Below are 18,807 nucleotides of genomic sequence, written 5' to 3' on the forward strand. Positions count from 1 at the left end.
TGTTGTCTACACACCTGGAAAGAAAGGACGATGGTGGTGCGGTTTCTGTGTTGTGTGCACACCTGGAAAGAAAGGACGACGGTGGTGCGGTTTCTGTGTTGTCTACACACCTGGAAAGAAAGGACGATGGTGGTGCGGTTTCTGTGTTGTCTACACACCTGGAAAGAAAGGACGATGGTGGTGCGGTTTCTGTGTTGTGTGCACACCTGGAAAGAAAGGACGACGGTGGTGCGGTTTCTGTGTGGTGTGCACACCTGGAAAGAAAGGACGATGGTGGTGCGGTTTCTGTGTGGTGTGCACACCTGGAAAGAAAGGACGATGGTGGTGCGGTTTCTGTGTTGTGTGCACACCTGGAAAGAAAGGACGATGGTGGTGCGGTTTCTGTGTTGTCTACACACCTGGAAAGAAAGGACGATGGTGGTGCGGTTTCTGTGTTGTGTGCACACCTGGAAAGAAAGGACGACGGTGGTGCGGTTTCTGTGTTGTGTGCACACCTGGAAAGAAAGGACGACGGTGGTGCGGTTTCTGTGTGGTGTGCACACCTGGAAAGAAAGGACGATGGTGGTGCGGTTTCTGTGTTGTGTGCACACCTGGAAAGAAAGGACGACGGTGGTGCGGTTTCTGTGTTGTCTACACACCTGGAAAGAAAGGACGATGGTGGTGCGGTTTCTGTGTTGTGTGCACACCTGGAAAGAAAGGACGACGGTGGTGCGGTTTCTGTGTTGTCTACACACCTGGAAAGAAAGGACGACGGTGGTGCGGTTTCTGTGTTGTCTACACACCTGGAAAGAAAGGACGATGGTGGTGCGGTTTCTGTGTGGTGTGCACACCTGGAAAGAAAGGACGACGGTGGTGCGGTTTCTGTGTGGTGTGCACACCTGGAAAGAAAGGACGATGGTGGTGCGGTTTCTGTGTTGTGTGCACACCTGGAAAGAAAGGACGACGGTGGTGCGGTTTCTGTGTTGTCTACACACCTGGAAAGAAAGGACGATGGTGGTGCGGTTTCTGTGTTGTGTACACAGCTAGAAAGAAAGGACGACGGTGGTGCGGTTTCTGTGTTGTCTACACACCTGGAAAGAAAGGACGACGGTGGTGCGGTTTCTGTGTGGTGTACACAGCTAGAAAGAAAGGACGACGGTGGTGCGGTTTCTGTGTTGTCTACACACCTGGAAAGAAAGGACGACGGTGGTGCGGTTTCTGTGTTGTCTACACACCTGGAAAGAAAGGACGACGGTGGTGCGGTTTCTGTGTTGTGTGCACACCTGGAAAGAAAGGACGACGGTGGTGCGGTTTCTGTGTTGTCTACACACCTGGAAAGAAAGGACGACGGTGGTGCGGTTTCTGTGTGGTGTACACAGCTAGAAAGAAAGGACGACGGTGGTGCGGTTTCTGTGTTGTCTACACACCTGGAAAGAAAGGACGACGGTGGTGCGGTTTCTGTGTTGTCTACACACCTGGAAAGAAAGGACGACGGTGGTGCGGTTTCTGTGTTGTGTGCACACCTGGAAAGAAAGGACGACGGTGGTGCGGTTTCTGTGTTGTCTACACACCTGGAAAGAAAGGACGATGGTGGTGCGGTTTCTGTGTTGTGTGCACACCTGGAAAGAAAGGACGATGGTTGTGCGGTTTCTGTGTGGTGTGCACACCTGGAAAGAAAGGACGACGGTGGTGCGGTTTCTGTGTTGTGTGCACACCTGGAAAGAAAGGACGACGGTGGTGTGGTTTCTGTGTTGTGTACACAGCTGGAAAGAAAGGACGATGGTTGTGTGGTTTCTGTGTTGTGTACACACCTGGAAAGAAAGGACGATGGTTGTGTGGTTTCTGTGTTGTGTACACAGCTGGAAAGAAAGGACGATGGTTGTGTGGTTTCTGTGTTGTGTACACACCTGGAAAGAAAGGACGACGGTGGTGTGGTTTCTGTGTTGTGTACACAGCTGGAAAGAAAGGACGATGGTGGTGCGGTTTCTGTGTTGTGTACACACCTGGAAAGAAAGGACGACGGTGGTGCGGTTTCTGTGTTGTGTGCACACCTGGAAAGACAGGACGACGGTGTTGCGGTTTCTGTGTTGTGTACACACCTGGAAAGAAAGGACGACGGTGGTGCGGTTTCTGTGTTGTGTACACACCTGGAAAGAAAGGACGACGGTGGTGCGGTTTCTGTGTTGTGTGCACACCTGGAAAGAAAGGACGATGGTTGTGTGGTTTCTGTGTTGTGTGCACACCTGGAAAGAAAGGACGACGGTGGTGCGGTTTCTGTGTTGTGTGCACACCTGGAAAGAAAGGACGACGGTGGTGTGGTTTCTGTGTTGTGTACACAGCTGGAAAGAAAGGACGATGGTTGTGTGGTTTCTGTGTTGTGTACACACCTGGAAAGAAAGGACGATGGTTGTGTGGTTTCTGTGTTGTGTACACAGCTGGAAAGAAAGGACGATGGTTGTGTGGTTTCTGTGTTGTGTACACACCTGGAAAGAAAGGATGATGGTTGTGTGGTTTCTGTGTTGTGTACACACCTGGAAAGAAAGGACGATGGTTGTGTGGTTTCTGTGTTGTGTACACACCTGGAAAGAAAGGACGATGGTTGTGCGGTTTCTGTGTTGTGTACACACGTGGAAAGAAAGGACGACGGTGGTGCGGTTTCTGTGTTGTGTACACACGTGGAAAGAAAGGACGACGGTGGTGCGGTTTCTGTGTTGTGTGCACACCTGGAAAGAAAGGACGACGGTTGTGTGGTTTCTGTGTTGTGTACACAGCTGGAAAGAAAGGACGATGGTTGTGTGGTTTCTGTGTTGTGTACACACCTGGAAAGAAAGGACGATGGTTGTGTGGTTTCTGTGTTGTGTACACACCTGGAAAGAAAGGACGATGGTTGTGTGGTTTCTGTGTTGTGTACACAGCTGGAAAGAAGGGACGATGGTGGTGCGGTTTCTGTGTTGTGTACACACCTGGAAAGAAAGGATGATGGTGGTGTAGTTGCTGTGTTGTGTACACACCTGGAAAGAAAGGACGATTGTGGTATAGTTTCTGTGCACAAGTGAGCCCTGATAACACGTGGCTCTGTGCTGGCGTATCTTAAAGACCGTGAGGCTTTACAACAGTAAGAGTTTGCATGTAACATTCAGTCCTTTGTTTGTGGAGTTTTACGTAAAGTGTGTGGAATGACCACTCGTTCTTATCACTAGATAACAAATAACTGCTCCTGCTGCTTTCCCAAAGCAGTTCCCACACCTTGGGTTTATCATACATGTTAACGGGGGCATCATAAGGAATCTGGGCAGTGCTGGCTCAGTAGCAGAATCCTTGCCTTCCGTGCGGGGGACCTGGGTTTGATTCCCAGCTGGTGCACCTCATGTGTAGCCACCACCTGTTTGTCAGCGGAGGCTTGTGTGTTGCTTTGATGCTGAACAGGTTTCAGTGGAGCTCAGACTCAGATGACTAGGAAGAAAGCCTGGCAACCTGCTTTTGAAAATCCGCCAATTTAAACCCTATGGATCCTGGTGACCCAATCCCCATGTAACTGGTCATGGGGATGGGGCAGGTCCAGGCAGCGTTTCCTTCTGTTGTCCGTGTGGTCCCCGTGAGTTAGGGGTCACCTTGACAGCAGCAAAGAACAACAACATAATCTGAGTTTTATTTTCTTGAAGTTGTGTGGACACTTGAAGTCAGTGAACACTGGCAAAGGTCAGAAGTAGTAACCGCCCAGTGGAAATGTGCGTGTGGGCTGAGGGAGTAAGGTGGGTGGCAAACTACTTTAAACCAAACATCACGTTATTTAAAATGATAGTATTTTGATCCGCCATTGTGAACAGGCTCAATGAGAAAATGAAAGGATTATTTTTGTCCTTTCCTGCCACCCCTAGGCTATAATCTTTGGGAGGGGGGCACTGGACAGTATTGATCTAGAGACTCTTCTAGGTCCATGTATCCCTGAGAGGGACCAACAAAGCGGAGCATCATGACATGTCTCACAGAGGGACCTAAAATTACCTCCAGCCCAGTCCCTTCGATGTGAAAACTAACTGAAGCCCAGGTGGGCGAAGTTAGACTGGAATCTGCTTTGACTGCCTCCTTCAGAGTGCTCTTACTCTCCACTGGGCAGTTAGAACCCACCAAGATTGAAAGATGCCCTATTCAGGGACATTTTTCTGTGCTTCTAGAAATGGTTCCAGGCTCCCAGCTGATGAACAAAAATCGCTAAGCATTGTATTACTATCTGTTAAACTGTATTACTAATTTAAGCTCTGCGGTGTGATAAGTCACAGACTAAGCTACAGAACTTCTTTGTTTATCTAAAGGGCGGTTGGTGATAGACTAACCCCAGCCTGTACTGTATGGCCAGTTTTGGGGAGGGGCTCAAAGCACCAGAGAAGATGCTAGGAGTTTCCTGGAGAATGAAGACCAGCTGACAAAATGTCTCCATACCCACAAGTACAAGAAAAGTACGGTTGTATTTTTTGAGGATATACCATTCCTGATATTATCAGTATTTGTTTCTTTCACCTGCCGTGCTCTGTGATGCCATGGATAGTCTTGTGAAACATCTACCACAGAAGTAGAGCCGTGAGTGGAAGCTGACAAGCTGGCTGAGGGTGTGAGACACCTGGGCTCTGTCAGGGTGACAAACCTAAAATTGAGCTTGGCATAGCTGGGGCTAGAACTTGGTCTGACAGGGTTACCAAAGTCGTATGTACTGAGAATGGAAGCTGTCTCTGAAGCAAAGGTTAATCTGGGGAAGGGCACATAAAAATGGCAAAATTGGAATCCCTCTATAGCTGACAGAACTAGATGAATTAGAGGCAAAGCCAAGCAAAGCTAACCAAATATCAGAGCATCTCAGGTCGCTTGTTAATTCAAAAAAGTAAGGGTAAACAGGCCTCTGAGGAGAGCAGAGAAAAAGCACAGCACAGACTACGGAGGTCACGGAGGTGCAGCGTGAGGCTAACCTAGATACACTTACCTGCGTTGGATTTTCAAACAGCATTCCATACTGAGCTTGGTTTTTCAGGCATGAAGAACACCTCCAATCTGAGTCATAAACAGCAGGTCACCAGTTTTTAGAAAATGAAAGATGTAACAAACTCTGTGTCCTTAGTCACTCAAAGTCCAAACCAACTGCTTATCTACCTAGCGCAGCTTTCACGGGCCCTCAAAGCACTGCCAGGCTGTGGTTTCAGTTTTATTTATATCCAGGGACTTCTGGATTTGTCTACCTCACCTTTCCCACTATTTTCATTGTTCACTTTCAAAATGATATGTTTGAAATAATATGTCTTCTGTATTGGAAATAGTAACCAGTTAGTGGGTTGAGCAAATACCACCTACCAACTTAATTTGTTACAGAAATACTATTGATGATGTAATTTGGATGTTATTGTTAGATACTGTAGATTTCAACTCAGAGCGACCCCATGTGACAGAATAGAACTGCCCCATTGGGTTTCGTAGGCTGTAATCTTTATGGAAGCCAATCACCAGGTACTTCCCCTGTGGAACTGCTGGGTGGGTTCGAACCGTCAACCTTTCAGCTCAGTTAGCTGCTGAGCGCTTAACCATTGTTCCACCAGGGATCCTTGTCATTTGGATAGGAGGCTTTGAAGCACCATAAATTTTATAAATGAGTAACTCCAGGTAGAAATAGTTTATTTCACATTCTTACTTCCTCAGACAAATTTACATACAAGAGATGATATTGTCGTGGCTGAATTGTACATGTAAAAATTGTTGAATTGGCAAATGTTTTGGTATTTTTATCACATATACACACACAAAAGATATTATTGTTATTTTCTGACATATAGTAAATAGTGAGGCCACAAATTCACTTTTTATCAGTCATAATTCAGAACATCTTATCTACTAATGCAGTTTAAATGAAATATGAAAATACCATATTGAAATACTTATATGATATATAATTTGTTTCTTTTGAAATATGAACAAGGAGCTTGCTTTTTTAAAAAATTATAGTTTCTGGGACTCCTTGGGAGAAATGGCTGATGCCAGGGCTGGGGCAGGGAAAACACTAGATGAGTCTGGAGCATCTTGTATTGCCAGAAAACAAGGAAGTGCTGAAAAACAAACAAAAAGGATGCAGGATCAAACCCGAAAGAGCTCCTAATAACCAAATCAGGTAATTTGAGCAGCATGATAAATAGAGTAATAGATTACAATACGAAGAATGAAATAACTATCCTTGAGTCCACACAGATTGATATGGATTGAATTGTGTCCCCCCAAAATATGTGTCAACTTGGCTGGGCCATGATTCCCAGTATTGTATGATTGTCCTCCACTTTGTCATCTGATGTGACTTTCTTATCTGTTGTAAATTCTACCTCTATGATGTTAATGAAGGAGGATTAGAGGCAGTTATGTTAATGAGGCAGGACTCATTCTACAGGATTAGGTTGTATTTTGAGTCAATCTTTTTTGAGACAGGAAAGAGAAACTCAAGCAAAGAGGAAGGGGATCTCCTACCACCAAGAAAGAATAGCCCGGAGCAGACTGTGTCCTGTGGACTGGGGGTCCCTGCACTGAGAAGCTCCTAGACCAGGGTAAGATTGATGACAAGGACCTTCTCCCAGAGCCAAGAGAGAGGGCATGCTCCGTTTGCTGGTGCCCTGAATTTGGACTGCTAGCCTCCCAGACTGTATGAGAATCTCTATTTGTTAAAACCATCCGCTTGTGGTATTTCTGTTATAGCAGCACTAGACAACTAAGACTGATATAAATAAATTATTGAATAAATACGTAAATGGAGGAGGAAGCACAAACTTTTCTTACAGAATTTCAAATAATACACAGTGAAAGCTGAGAGCCGGAACTTGATGGGACTGCCTTGTTTTTCCAGGTCTCAAAAGTTTTCTGCCTTTGACGGGGTGCAGTCTTACCACTTTTCTGTCACTAGTTTTAGTCAAAAATATTTGAGTTTCCCTTCTCTGATAGGTTTCCACCTTACACAGGTTCCAGCCTTCACAGGTTTTAGTTAGTAGATCTCCACCTTCCGGGAAGTGAAGCCTGATTCTCCTCCCCTTGAGCATGGGTTCAACTGACTGAGTCATTCCTAACGAGTAGAGAGTGGAAGGTAGAAAGTAATAACTTTACGCTGGGGAAACTTGCCAGACAACACCTTAACCAAGTGATCAAAGCTCATCATCCTAAATCCTGTTGACCTCATGTCCCCGCTGAGTTTGACGAGAGGGCACTTCATTTCTGTGGTATTCTTTCAAAAACTCTATAACCTCAGTCTATTCAGGAAAAAATAGCAGACGAACCCGTATTGAGGGGCATTTTACAAAGTACCTGACCAGTGTTCCTCAAACATCTCAAGGTTATAAAAAACGAGGAAAGACTGAGAAACCGCCATAGACTTGGAGGAGATTAAGGAGACATAGCAACTAAATACAACATGGTATTTTGGATTGGGTCCTGGTACAGAAAAAAGAAATTACTGGAAAAAAATTTGAGTAAAGTCTAGTTTGTTGTTGTTGTGTTCTGACTCATAACAATTCTGTAGGACAGAGTAGAACCGTCCCATAGGGTTTCCAAGGTTGTAATCTTTGTGGTTGCAGATTGCCAGGTGTTCTCTCCTACAGAGCCACTGGTGGGTTCGAACCACTCACCTTTCAGTTAGCAGCCGAGTGCTTAACCATTTTGCCCCCAGTGCTCCTTAAGTCTAGTTTAGTTAATTGTAAATCTAAAATTATTACGAAATTAAAAGTTAAAAAATTTGTGATTCAAAATTCAAAGTGCTATAAATAAAAATACATCTTAAGATATTTTTAACATTTCCTATAGTCATTTTTTTCACTATTTACCACTTGTTAGGTACCGGAAACCCTGGTGGCGTAAGTGGTTAAGAGCTATGGCTGCTAACCAAAAGGTTGGCAGTTTGAATCCACCAGGTGCTCCTTGGAAACCCTATGGGGCAGTTCTACTCTGTTCTATGAGTCAGAATCGACTCAATGGCAGCAGGTTTGGTTTTGGTTTTTATTATGTACCAGATACTGATGCACGTCGGTGTTTAAAAGTGAGGTGGTCCCTACTTGCATGGAACTTAGAGTCTAGTGCAGGAGAGAGTCAATAAACAAGTCAACAAGCCCGTGAAAACATAATTAGAAAATCAGGATAGATTCTGTGAAGGAAATAAACAAGATCAACAAAATTACCAGTAGTTGTTTGCTTTCTTTGTGATTATTTGAATTATTTTTACAGTGAACATGTATTACTTCTATGTCAAAAAAAGCTATTTTCCAAACCTAAGTGCCCTTTTCACAAAACCTTAGCAAATTGCCTAGGTTCAGTGATTCATTTTTATACTGAAGGAGCCATTATTCCAAGTTGCACTCAGTAGTTTTTGCCTATATGTAATATTGTTGTAGGGAGAAGGTAAATCAAAATCTACCTGATATCCCTAAGCTCTTTGTACCTGTAGCAAAATAGAGAATCATAAGCCATTTGTCATGGATTGAATTGTGTCCCCCCAAAAATGTGTGTATCAACTTGGTTAGGCCATGATTCCCAGTATTGTGTGGTTGTCCTCCATTTTGTGATTGTAATTTTATGTTAAGAGGATTAGGGTGGGATTGTAACACCACCCTCACTCAGGTCACCTCCCTGATCCACGGTAAAGGGAGTTTCCCTGGGGTGTGGCCTGTACCACCTTTTATCTCTCAAGAGATAAAAGGAAAGGGAAGCAATCAGAGAGCTGAGGACATCGTACCACCAAGAAAGCTGCACCAGGAGCAGAGCATGTCCTTTGGACACGGGGACCCTGAGCCTGAGAAGCCCCTCGACTAGGGGAAGATTGAGGACAAGGACCTTCTTCCAGAGCCAACAGAGACAGAAAGGCTTCCCCTGGAGCAGATACCCTGAATTTGTAACCCACTAGAGGTGTTTTTTTTTTTTTTTTTTAGAGGTGTAGTGGTTAAGTGCTACAGCTGCTAACCAAAGGGTAGGCAGTTCAAATCCGCCAGGCGCTCCTTGGAAACTCTATGGGGCAGTTCTACTCTGTCCTACAGGGTTGCTATGAGTTGGAATTGACGGCACTGGCTTTGGTTTTTGGTTTTTTAACCTACTAGATTGTGAGAGAATAAACTTCTCTTTGTTAAAGCCATCCGCTTGTATTTCTGTTATGGTAGCACTAGGTGACTAAGAGACCATTTAATGAGGGAGAAATAGGGATAGTGGAGGCAAAGCTGGAGCTAGGAGAGTTTTTCTGATTCTTAGACCATTGCCCTTTTGCTTTACCAGACTGCTTCCCTTGGATTAATATTGACAGATGCTTTACCCAGCTAATTATTAGAGCTTGATTTCTGAAGTATGGGAAGCTTTTGTCACAGTTTTCATGGGGTACAATCTTCAAATAATAAAAAATAATTTCAGTCCTGAAATAATTAAAATTTCAGATTGGGCTGTGTCTTAGTCAGCTAGCGCTGCCATAACAGAAGTAGCACAAGTGGGTGGCTTTAACAAAGAGAAATTTATTTCCTCACGGTAAAGTAGGCTCAAAGTCCAAATTCAAGGCGTCAGCTCCAGGGGAGGCTTCATCTCTCTGTCGGCTCTGGAAGAAGGTCCTTGTCCTCAGTTGTCCCCTGGTTGAGGAGCTTCTCAGGCAGAGGGACCCCAGGTCCAAAGGACGTGCTCTGCTCCTGGTGCAGCTTTCTTGGTCATATGATGTTCCCAACACTCTGCTTGCTTCCCTTTCCTGTTATCAGAGATAAAAGGTGGTGCAGGCCACACCTCAGGGAAACTCCCTTTACATGGGATCAGGGAGGTGACGTGAGTAAGGTTTGTGTTACAATCCCACCCTAATCTTCTTTAACATAAAATTACAATCACAAAATGGAGGACAGCTACAGAATACTGGGAATCATGGTCTAACCAAGTTGAAACACACATTTTTGGAGGGACATAATTCAATCCATGACAGATTGCTTTAACACTATTTCTTTCACCCTCCTAGGCTTCTATTCCTTGCCTTTTTTTTTTTTTTTTTTTTAATTCTTCTAAGTTAAACTGCTGGTAGCGTGAAGTAGAGGTTAAGTATGTGTGCTGTCGCGGTGGAGTGGGTTCAGACAGATTCCGGATCTGTTACTCAGTAGCCATGGAACCTTGGCAATTCACTTCTCTCTGTGCCTCAGTTTCCTCATCTGTACGGGGGAGACGATGGTCGTACCTCTTACAGTATTGCTGTGTGGATAAAATGAGTTAACACTTGTAAGGTTCTTATCACAATGTCTGACAAAGAGTAAGCACTGTCTAAGTACAGGCTGTCTTGTATGCAGTTTCCAGGGCATCCGAGAAGCAATGAGCAGGTATTGCTTCTTTGTTTGTTATCCCTAGTTTTCAATATCATTGTCATTATCAAGGTCCCCAACAATGTAATATTCCACTGGGCATTATTTAGCTTAGAAGAAAACTTTTCAGAAGAAGGGTTTCTTGGTTCTTTTAATACCTGATATTGTTGAGAATAGGGTGTGAGTAGGGTGATCCTTGTCTCAGGGGGGTCAGCATGAAGTCGAGTAGAATCATTATTAGGCTAGCAAGCTCGTGCGTGCAGCAGACATTATAGCTGTTGATGACTCAGTATTTATTGAATGTATGAGCGCCTAGAATAGAACCTACTGATTGCTGTGGTAGATACTACTTTATGTGTCTCAGCATTGCCCTTGTCACTTTTGAAATACCATCCAAGGTCCTTTTGAGTGATGTATTGTGGAAGTTTGATTTGATTCAGGCTAAATATTTCTACATCTTATGGGTTTCAGCAATTGGAATGTTGATCATCCATGGTTTAATTAACCATATGTATAATTACGTATAGTTACATAGAGCACATATGTATATAACTCGAATTTTGAATTTTGATAGTGTGAGGGAGTGTGCTGAGCACTTTAATCACATTTAAAAATTGTTGTGTGCCTCCCCGAATAAAGAAGAGCTTTCATTGGTTCCTTCTCCTTTTTTCTGTGTTTTTTCTTCCCCCCAGAAAATATTCCTGAGAAAGATCTTCAGGGAAGACTTTATATCAACCGTGTTTTTCGTATCAGCGCTGAGAGAATGTTTGAATTGCTCTTCACCAGTTCGTGCTTTATGCAGAGATTTACCAATTCTAGGAATATATTAGGTGGGTTCTTCTCTCACTACCTAATGACAAATTTGGGAGAATTTTGTTATCATTAGAGGGTTAAACTGATTTATGTTGTCAGGGAAAAGGTAAATTAGATGTACTTTGATTTTATTGTGGTGTTTTATAAGGGGGTGTTCCAACGTGTTAGTTAAATTCACATATAAATAGTGTAAAACAGATACTGCCTATGATTACTCTATTGAATCAAAGTCCTGACCCTTGAAAACGGCATTTATTCCTTTAGCTCAAAAGGGCTCTGTTGTGAAATAACTGGGTATGGTAGATACTGGTGAGAATAAACTGGTACAACTACTTTGTAAAATCGTTTGGCAGTATCTACAGCTGAACATATGTGTTCTCTGTGAATGTGAACAGTTACACTCCTGGGTATCTACCCATCACAAACGTGTACATAAAGGTACGCTGAGTAACGTTCTACAGTGCTCGTAGCAGTGTTATCCCTAATAGCCAGCAACTCAGAATGGCCCCAAAGTCTATCAGGAATAGAGTGGGTAAACAAACCGTGTGTGTTCACACCAAAGAATATCATATAGCAATGAAGAAAAAAAAACCCAAAAACCTACTGCTACTTTTAACAATATGAGTACATTTCACAGATGCATGTGAAGCAAAAGAAGCCACACGTAGTATAGGTCCGTACTACATGATTCCCTGGTGGCACGGTGGTTACGTGCCAGGGCTGCTAACCCAAAGGTCAGCAGTTCAAATCCACCAGGCGCTCCTTGGAAACCCTGTGGGGCAGTTCTACTCTGTCCTGTAGGGTCGCTATGAGTCGGAATCGACTCGACGGGAACAGGTTTTATGATCCCATTGAATAAAGTTTATTTAAAAACAGGCAAAACTAATTTGTGGAGATGAAGTATCAGAATAGCGTGGTTACTGTTGTGGAGATGGGGAGGGGCTCCTGGGATGCTAGAAAGTTCTATATCTTGAGCTGAGCAGTGTGCACAGGTGTGTCTCCTTTGTGAAAATTCATGGGACTGTCCACTTGAGATTACGGTGTTTGTGGTGTGGAAGAAGTACTGCAAAAGTTCACTTAGGATGTTAGTTAGAAGAAGGCCTTCACTGCTTGCGTGTTAGTAGTTTCTATTTTGCTGAATGCCTCAAATACAATTAAGTTAATTTGAAGCTCCATTTAATCTGATATTTCAAGACACTTTATACTTTGGGAGCATACAGTTTGGCTTGCTATATAAAATTAGAAGACAATAGTAGCAGAGATTTTATAAGGTGAGTCATTTGACATAAGTCAAAGAGAAGGTTATTCTGTAGTCAGCTGAAAGGTAGTTTATGATCCAGGCATTTTATTAACCACTAGATAGTATTCTTTATTTGCAGATTCTACATAAACATAGTTACATATTTATAAATTATATTGTTGATATGGATTCTAGTTAGAAAAAAACTTATTATTCAGAGTCAAGTCCCAAAGAAATTTCGAGTTGATAGCTATTAATTGAATTGTGGTTGTATTAAAAGTTTCACAGTTTTAAAAAACCATTTATTTTATTCTGATCCATGGAGTTTAAGGACCTGGAAGATCTGACACAGAAATACCTGTCTCTTCACTCAGTAGCTCGTATTTGGCTTTGCACATCTGTCCTGAATCTACTTTGCATTTTCTTGCTATTCCTTCTTCACCTGGAGACTTCATTCTCCAGGCGACTTGAATACATTATTTCCCTTTGCTAAGATGATGCCCCTCGATGCGCCACCGTTTCTGTGGCTGAAAAGGCCCACTAGGAGCTGGTGTGTCATTCTGCGCTGGCACTAGGCAAAGCTTGTTTTTGGGTCTCCAGCTGCCTTTGTTGTCTGATCTCACATCTGGCTTCGGTATGGATGTGGGTGACCGTGTCTGACGTTATAACTGGTTTTGGGAAGCAGAGGCTAAAACAGAGTCTAAACAGGTATAGGCATGTCACTGCTCAGAACGAGAAGTAGACAGAACCTTTGCCCAAGAGAGCAAATCTGCTCACAACTGCACGCCATGTTGCTCTCCTCTGGACTTGTTCCTTGGTCATCAAATTTGTATTTCTAGAGAAGAAGTGGGTCCTGGTGGCACAGTGGTTAAGAGCTCAGCTGCTAACCAAAAGGTCGGCAGTTCGAATCCACTGGCTGCTCCTTGGGAACTCTATCATTTAAAGAAAAAATTTGTATAATCAATTGATTATTTGTGGGTTTCATTCACTTCCAGCATTAAAATGGCTATTGCTGGATCTATCTTTTCATTTTTTTTAATTAGGGAACTTTTCCATAGGTATTCTCTTTAATCTTTACATAAGTTCTGTGATGCTACTTTTGTAGTTAAAAGCTCAGTTTTAGTGTTTTTACCCAACTTTTTTAACTTTGACAAAATCTAAACCTTCAGAAAAATTCCATGAATAGTATAATGAAAACCCATAAACCTTCACTTAGATCCATCGGTTTTAAAACTGTCATATCAAAGATCCTTAAGGGGTTGGTCCTGTAATCCCTGCTTTTTATTATTTCAGCTCAAAATGTAAAAAAATGCTCGGATGTTTTTTTATATACCGTCCCATTTTTTCTTACAATTTCCTCCCAGGTTTGGTATGTTTTAACGAGCTGTACTTCAGTCTTGGGGGATCCACTATTGCAAGGTGTTGTTGACCAGATCCTATTCTGGCACGTGATGTCAGTGGCCTCACTGGTCACACCGGTGAAAATACAAATGCGACATATTTGGGAAGCGAGGTGCTCTTCTTTTGTCTGTGCTGATCGCTGGTCGCTTTGTTGAATAGTGTAAAGTCTTAACCTCTCAATTAAGCAATATGTTTAAATTCTCTCTTTCCGATTAACAGTGGATCATTTGTGTCGTTTTCCTGATACAGGCTGACATATGACCAAAGTAATCTTCTGAGCGGTATTTTGAGTTAAATGTATATCTTATTTAAGTGTATAAGGAACCTGGGATGAAATAGTAATAAAAATGGCAATCATTATTAGTGTATACCGGAACGTTATTCCTGTAAATCCTGGTTAATAGATTCTCTGGCTCGTGATGTTACCTTTTTAATTAAGTTGTAAGATTTTCCAGACACTTCAAGAGCAGCTTCCAGATGCCTCTTTAAGCCCCTGGGCCCAGCTGTGTAAAGGAGATTGAGTCAAGCTGGCTCTAGCATAAAGTCCTGCTTCATTCCTTTGATGATGGATAATGGATTTGATAAAGACCACTTCCGGCTGTTGATGAATAGCAGCCAAACATACCGAGTGATTGCCTAAGTCCATTTGTCCTGACAGCAGTAGGTGACTGAGTCAGGGCTCTGAATAGAGTTTATGACGCTCTTCCCTATACTCTCCTAGTGAACTTCACGGATAGTGTTGTGTTCTAAAGGTGTATTTCCGTTCAAAGTGTGTTTTAATTCACTTGTGTTGTTCCAAAGCAAAGCAAAGAGAATTTTGACTAGGATCTTGCCCTCAGTACAAAGCAGCAGGATGATCCTGTAGCCTTCTTCATGAAAAGCTTATATAGTCGTTTATATTCCATGTCCTCACTTTGATTAAAGATTTCAGCAGGCAAACCATTGACATTACGTTGTGAGTTTGAGATATGATTTCTCCACAAGTCGGAATCGGGATTCACATTGTTTTATAATGAAAAGTAAGCTGTCTTCGAGTTTTGTTGAAGTGTTGTTCTGTCTCTGTTTGATAAGGCTGATACCGCTAACTTCTCATAGGCACTGGGACTCTAAAAAGAAGCCCACAGATGAACCAACTTTTAATATTTATCTTTTAAAGAAAGGGAAAAGCGTATGAATAGGAAACAACAGAAAATAAATGGATCAGAGATGAGGAAAGTGTCACACATAAGAAGCATTCCCAACATTTTGTCTCACTTTTCTTTACTGTCAAACTTACACAGGTTATAAGGTGGTTAGTGCTGGTCAAAAATAAAAGCTTAAGTAATTCTAAAACTGCCTCTTTGCTTCCAGTGTAAAGTCAGGCCCTTCACATTTTTAGAAGTAACTCATTTTCCGTGTTGCCTGTGATCAGATGTCGTATCTACCCCCTGGAACGTGGCGCCTGGAGGTGATCAGCTGAGAACCATGACCTACACGATCCTCCTTAACAATCCACTCACTGGAAAATGTACCGCTGCCACTGAGAAGCAGGTACGTCTGCTCCGCCCTGTTCCAGGAAAGCTGTGCACGTGGGAGGGGAGATAACCACCCGTCATGTCGTCGTCGTAGTTACAGGAGCGACCACGGAACAGTCTGTGGAACGGTCTGATTCCATGAATTTTAAACTTGACCTGGAGCCCGTTTATTGTTATTATTCTTACTCAGTTGCTTCCACTTTAAGGCAAAATCCTTTGAGCACAGTGGCAGACTGGACATAGCCTATTAAAGGACCCCAGGCTATAATACTTAACGTCATTCACAGTAAGAAAATAAGAAAGAAAGAGAAAGGGCGAGGGGGGATAAAGGAAGGAAAGAAAACACATACTCCAAGATGCCTTTTCTCACCAGCAGACTGGCAAATAACCAAGTGGTTGACAACCCCTTTTGCAGGGAAATAGGCACCCTCATACGTTTCTGGTATAGGATATAAAAAAATGTTATAATCCCAACAGAGAGGAGTTTACATATGGGTTTACCCTTTGATCAAGCAATTTCCCTTCCAGGAGTCTAGATGAAAGATATGCTTGATACCACATGAAATGATGTGTATACAATCTTTCAGGCAGCACTGTTTGCATAGCAAAAATCTAGAAACAACCCAAATGTCTGTCTATAGCGAACTAATTGGAACAATTACGGTGCCTCCGTCCAGTGGAACACTAGGTAGCCATCAAAAGGAACGAGGGTGATTTCCGTACATGGCTGTGGAGTGAGCCCCAGGATATACTGTTAAATGAAAATGCGAAGTACAGAATGGTGTGATGTTATGTTTCGTATGCTTTTATCTGAGAAGAGGGTATGTACATGGACGCCCACACAGAGTGGAAGGAAAACCACGATAGTAAAGAATGGCTATCTACAGGGGACTGGAAGGGATAAGGCTGGAAGCTAGACCTATGAATGCACCTTGTTTTATAACTTTGACACCAGGGGAATGTTTTGCATAATTATAAAACAAAATTAAATCAAAATTTTTAAAAAAGGGCAGTCCTAAAAATGAAAGCAAAAGGGAACAAACAAATCTAACTGGATTTTAAGTTATTGGCTTAACCACATAGAGGACAATGTTTCAATGTACTTTATAAAAAGAGGACTTTGACTATACATCCCTTTTAGGGATATAGTCTAAAAACAGGGGAAAAAAACTTACAAAGAAATCATAAACTGTTTTAAGTAACTGTACCCTGTATATAGATAAGTGATTTGCAAATAAATACATTAATGCCATTAAAAGCCAATATTTTCAGTGTAAGAGGAAAATGGACCGATATCCCGGACATTAAACACCTTGTAAACTTAAATTTTAATTGGGCACATCAGCGTGAACTCATGATGTATTTTTCTTAAAATATGTTCTATGGCCTTTGGAAAGACTTAATGTTTAGCAGTGTAGCGGTGAGCCTTCCAGCATCCAGACTTTGGTCTCTATGTGTCATTTCCCACAAAAGGGACCCGGGCGCGTTAGAGAAATGGCTGATTTCACATTTGAGGCAGGGAGTGTACCAGATGAATCTGGCTAATCCGTCACACCAGAGAAAGCTATCAGAATTGCTTGGAGTCTTGTCAAAAGATGTAAGAGCCAACATTGAAGGGGATGGATCCCACTAGCCAAAGACCGGAGAGTTTGGACATCGAAAAAAATAAGCACTGCAATGGATTAAAACACAGAGAACATGAAAAATTCCTGAGCTAGTAACTTTTTCCAAAATAAATAAATAAATAAATAAACTTGTTGGTCATCTTTGGAAGGTGATAAGGAACCCACTCATTACCCTGAAAAGTGGTAAATTACGAGAAAGAATCAGGGTGCTTGCCTTTTCTGTATAAACAGTATTTCAGTGTAACTAAGCCGATCATGAGGGAAAGTACGTCTTTCTGGAAGAATTCCAGCTGGTAAGTAAAGCATGACAGGGTATGACACCAGTATTTTGTAACCTTTAATGAAATCATGGAGCAATGCAACAACCCTCGATGGCTGATCACACTGTTAGATGAAAGGCTGATGAGAGCTTTTGTATAGAATGGCTCAGACTCGAAACACCTCATCACTCTTAACATCAACAGAGTCACTAGATAGCAGCTCCTATGATAATTCTTGCCAAACATCAAACCTGGTAATTGGTAATTAAGCCTCCAGCTTACAAATACGCAAGGTATATAGGGGCTGGGGAAACCCTGGTGGCGTAGTGGTTAAGAGCTATGGCTGCTAACCAAAAGGTCAGCAGTTCAAATCCCCTAGGCGCTCCTCGGAAACTCTATGGGGCAGTTCTACTCTGTCCTGTAGGGTTGCTATGAGTTGGAATCGACTTGATGGCAATGGTCTTTATAGGGGTTGGAGGACTGTGTTAATGACACAGCAGTGTATAATCAACACAATATAATTTGTCTCTAAGACAAATTCAACAAATAGAAAAGAAGGGGGGAGCGGAGAGAAGCAGTCACAGGTTAAAAGAGACTTAAGAGATATATTAACCCAATCGTAATCACACCCAAACCAAAAAACCCATTGCCATTAAGTTGATTCCGACTATAAAAGGCATTTATGGGACAGTTGGGATTCTTTAAACACTGACCAGATATTTGATGACTTAAGGAATTAAAAAAAATTTTTTTTAATGTGTAATAAGGGTATCGTCACCGCATTTTAAAGAAAAGAGTATCTTTCATCGAGACTTAGGGAAGAATTTATAAAGAGATATACTGAAGTATTTATGGATGAAGTTATATGGACGTCTGGGATTTCCTTTAAAAGTCATCTAGCCAGGCGGGGGCTAGTGGTGACGGGAGAGAACGTAGGGATGGGGTACAGATAAGACAAGACCGGGCACGGTTAATATTGTTGATGAACACATGAGGGTTCGTTACACTTCATTTCTACTCTTGTCCGTCTTTGGAATTTTTCATAATAAAATATAGCACCACTGAAATCTGGTTAATAGGACCACATCGAGGGTTAGGGCCAAATAACTAAATGGCTGCTGTGACACATGCGGAAGAGATTGAATTTTCAAAATTAAATATAAGATACTTGAAGGTGACTGTTATTCCGTGACCAATATGCCGCCAAAGGCTCCACAGCGTTGTGTGGGTACGTGTGTTTGGCCAATTTGTGTAGAAGTATGGAGACCCTGGTGGCGTAGTGGTTAAGAGCTACGGCTGCTAACCAAAAGGTTGGCAGTTCAAATCCACCAAGTGCTCCTCAGAAACCGTATGGGGCAGTTCTACCCTGTCTCGTAGGGTCACTATGAGTCGTAATCGACTCGACGGCAATGGGAGTGTTTTTTTGATAGTACCTGTTTTACAAATAGGCTGAAAATATCTTTTAACGTCTGAACTAGTTGTTCTGTCCATATTTTTTGTCCATCAGTGTTAAAAAGCACTTGTTGCCTGACCTTTTTAAAATTTAAAAAAGATTTTCAAAAAACGTTTAAGAAGGATTCGATGTTTTGGTACTGGGGATTCTTTGGTAATGTTGGAAATCTTTCTTTATTATTGTTATTTTTTTATTAGAAGATGGAT

General features: G+C 42.4%; 1 protein-coding gene across 7 annotated transcripts in view; it reads left to right on the forward strand.

The window, feature by feature from the left end:
- Positions 1-18,807, forward strand: part of GRAMD1C (GRAM domain containing 1C) — a 118,596-nt gene that overhangs the window by 81,854 nt on the left and 17,935 nt on the right. For all 7 annotated transcript variants that reach the window (XM_049876824.1, XM_049876851.1, XM_049876859.1 and 4 more), the window contains 2 exons: positions 10,988-11,125; positions 15,161-15,279. In XM_049876824.1, coding sequence (XP_049732781.1) covers positions 10,988-11,125; positions 15,161-15,279 — 257 coding nt within the window. The remainder of the gene's footprint in view (positions 1-10,987; positions 11,126-15,160; positions 15,280-18,807) is intronic.

Source organism: Elephas maximus, chromosome 1, assembly GCF_024166365.1.
Source record: "Elephas maximus indicus isolate mEleMax1 chromosome 1, mEleMax1 primary haplotype, whole genome shotgun sequence".
Classification (NCBI taxonomy): Eukaryota; Metazoa; Chordata; class Mammalia; order Proboscidea; family Elephantidae; genus Elephas; species Elephas maximus.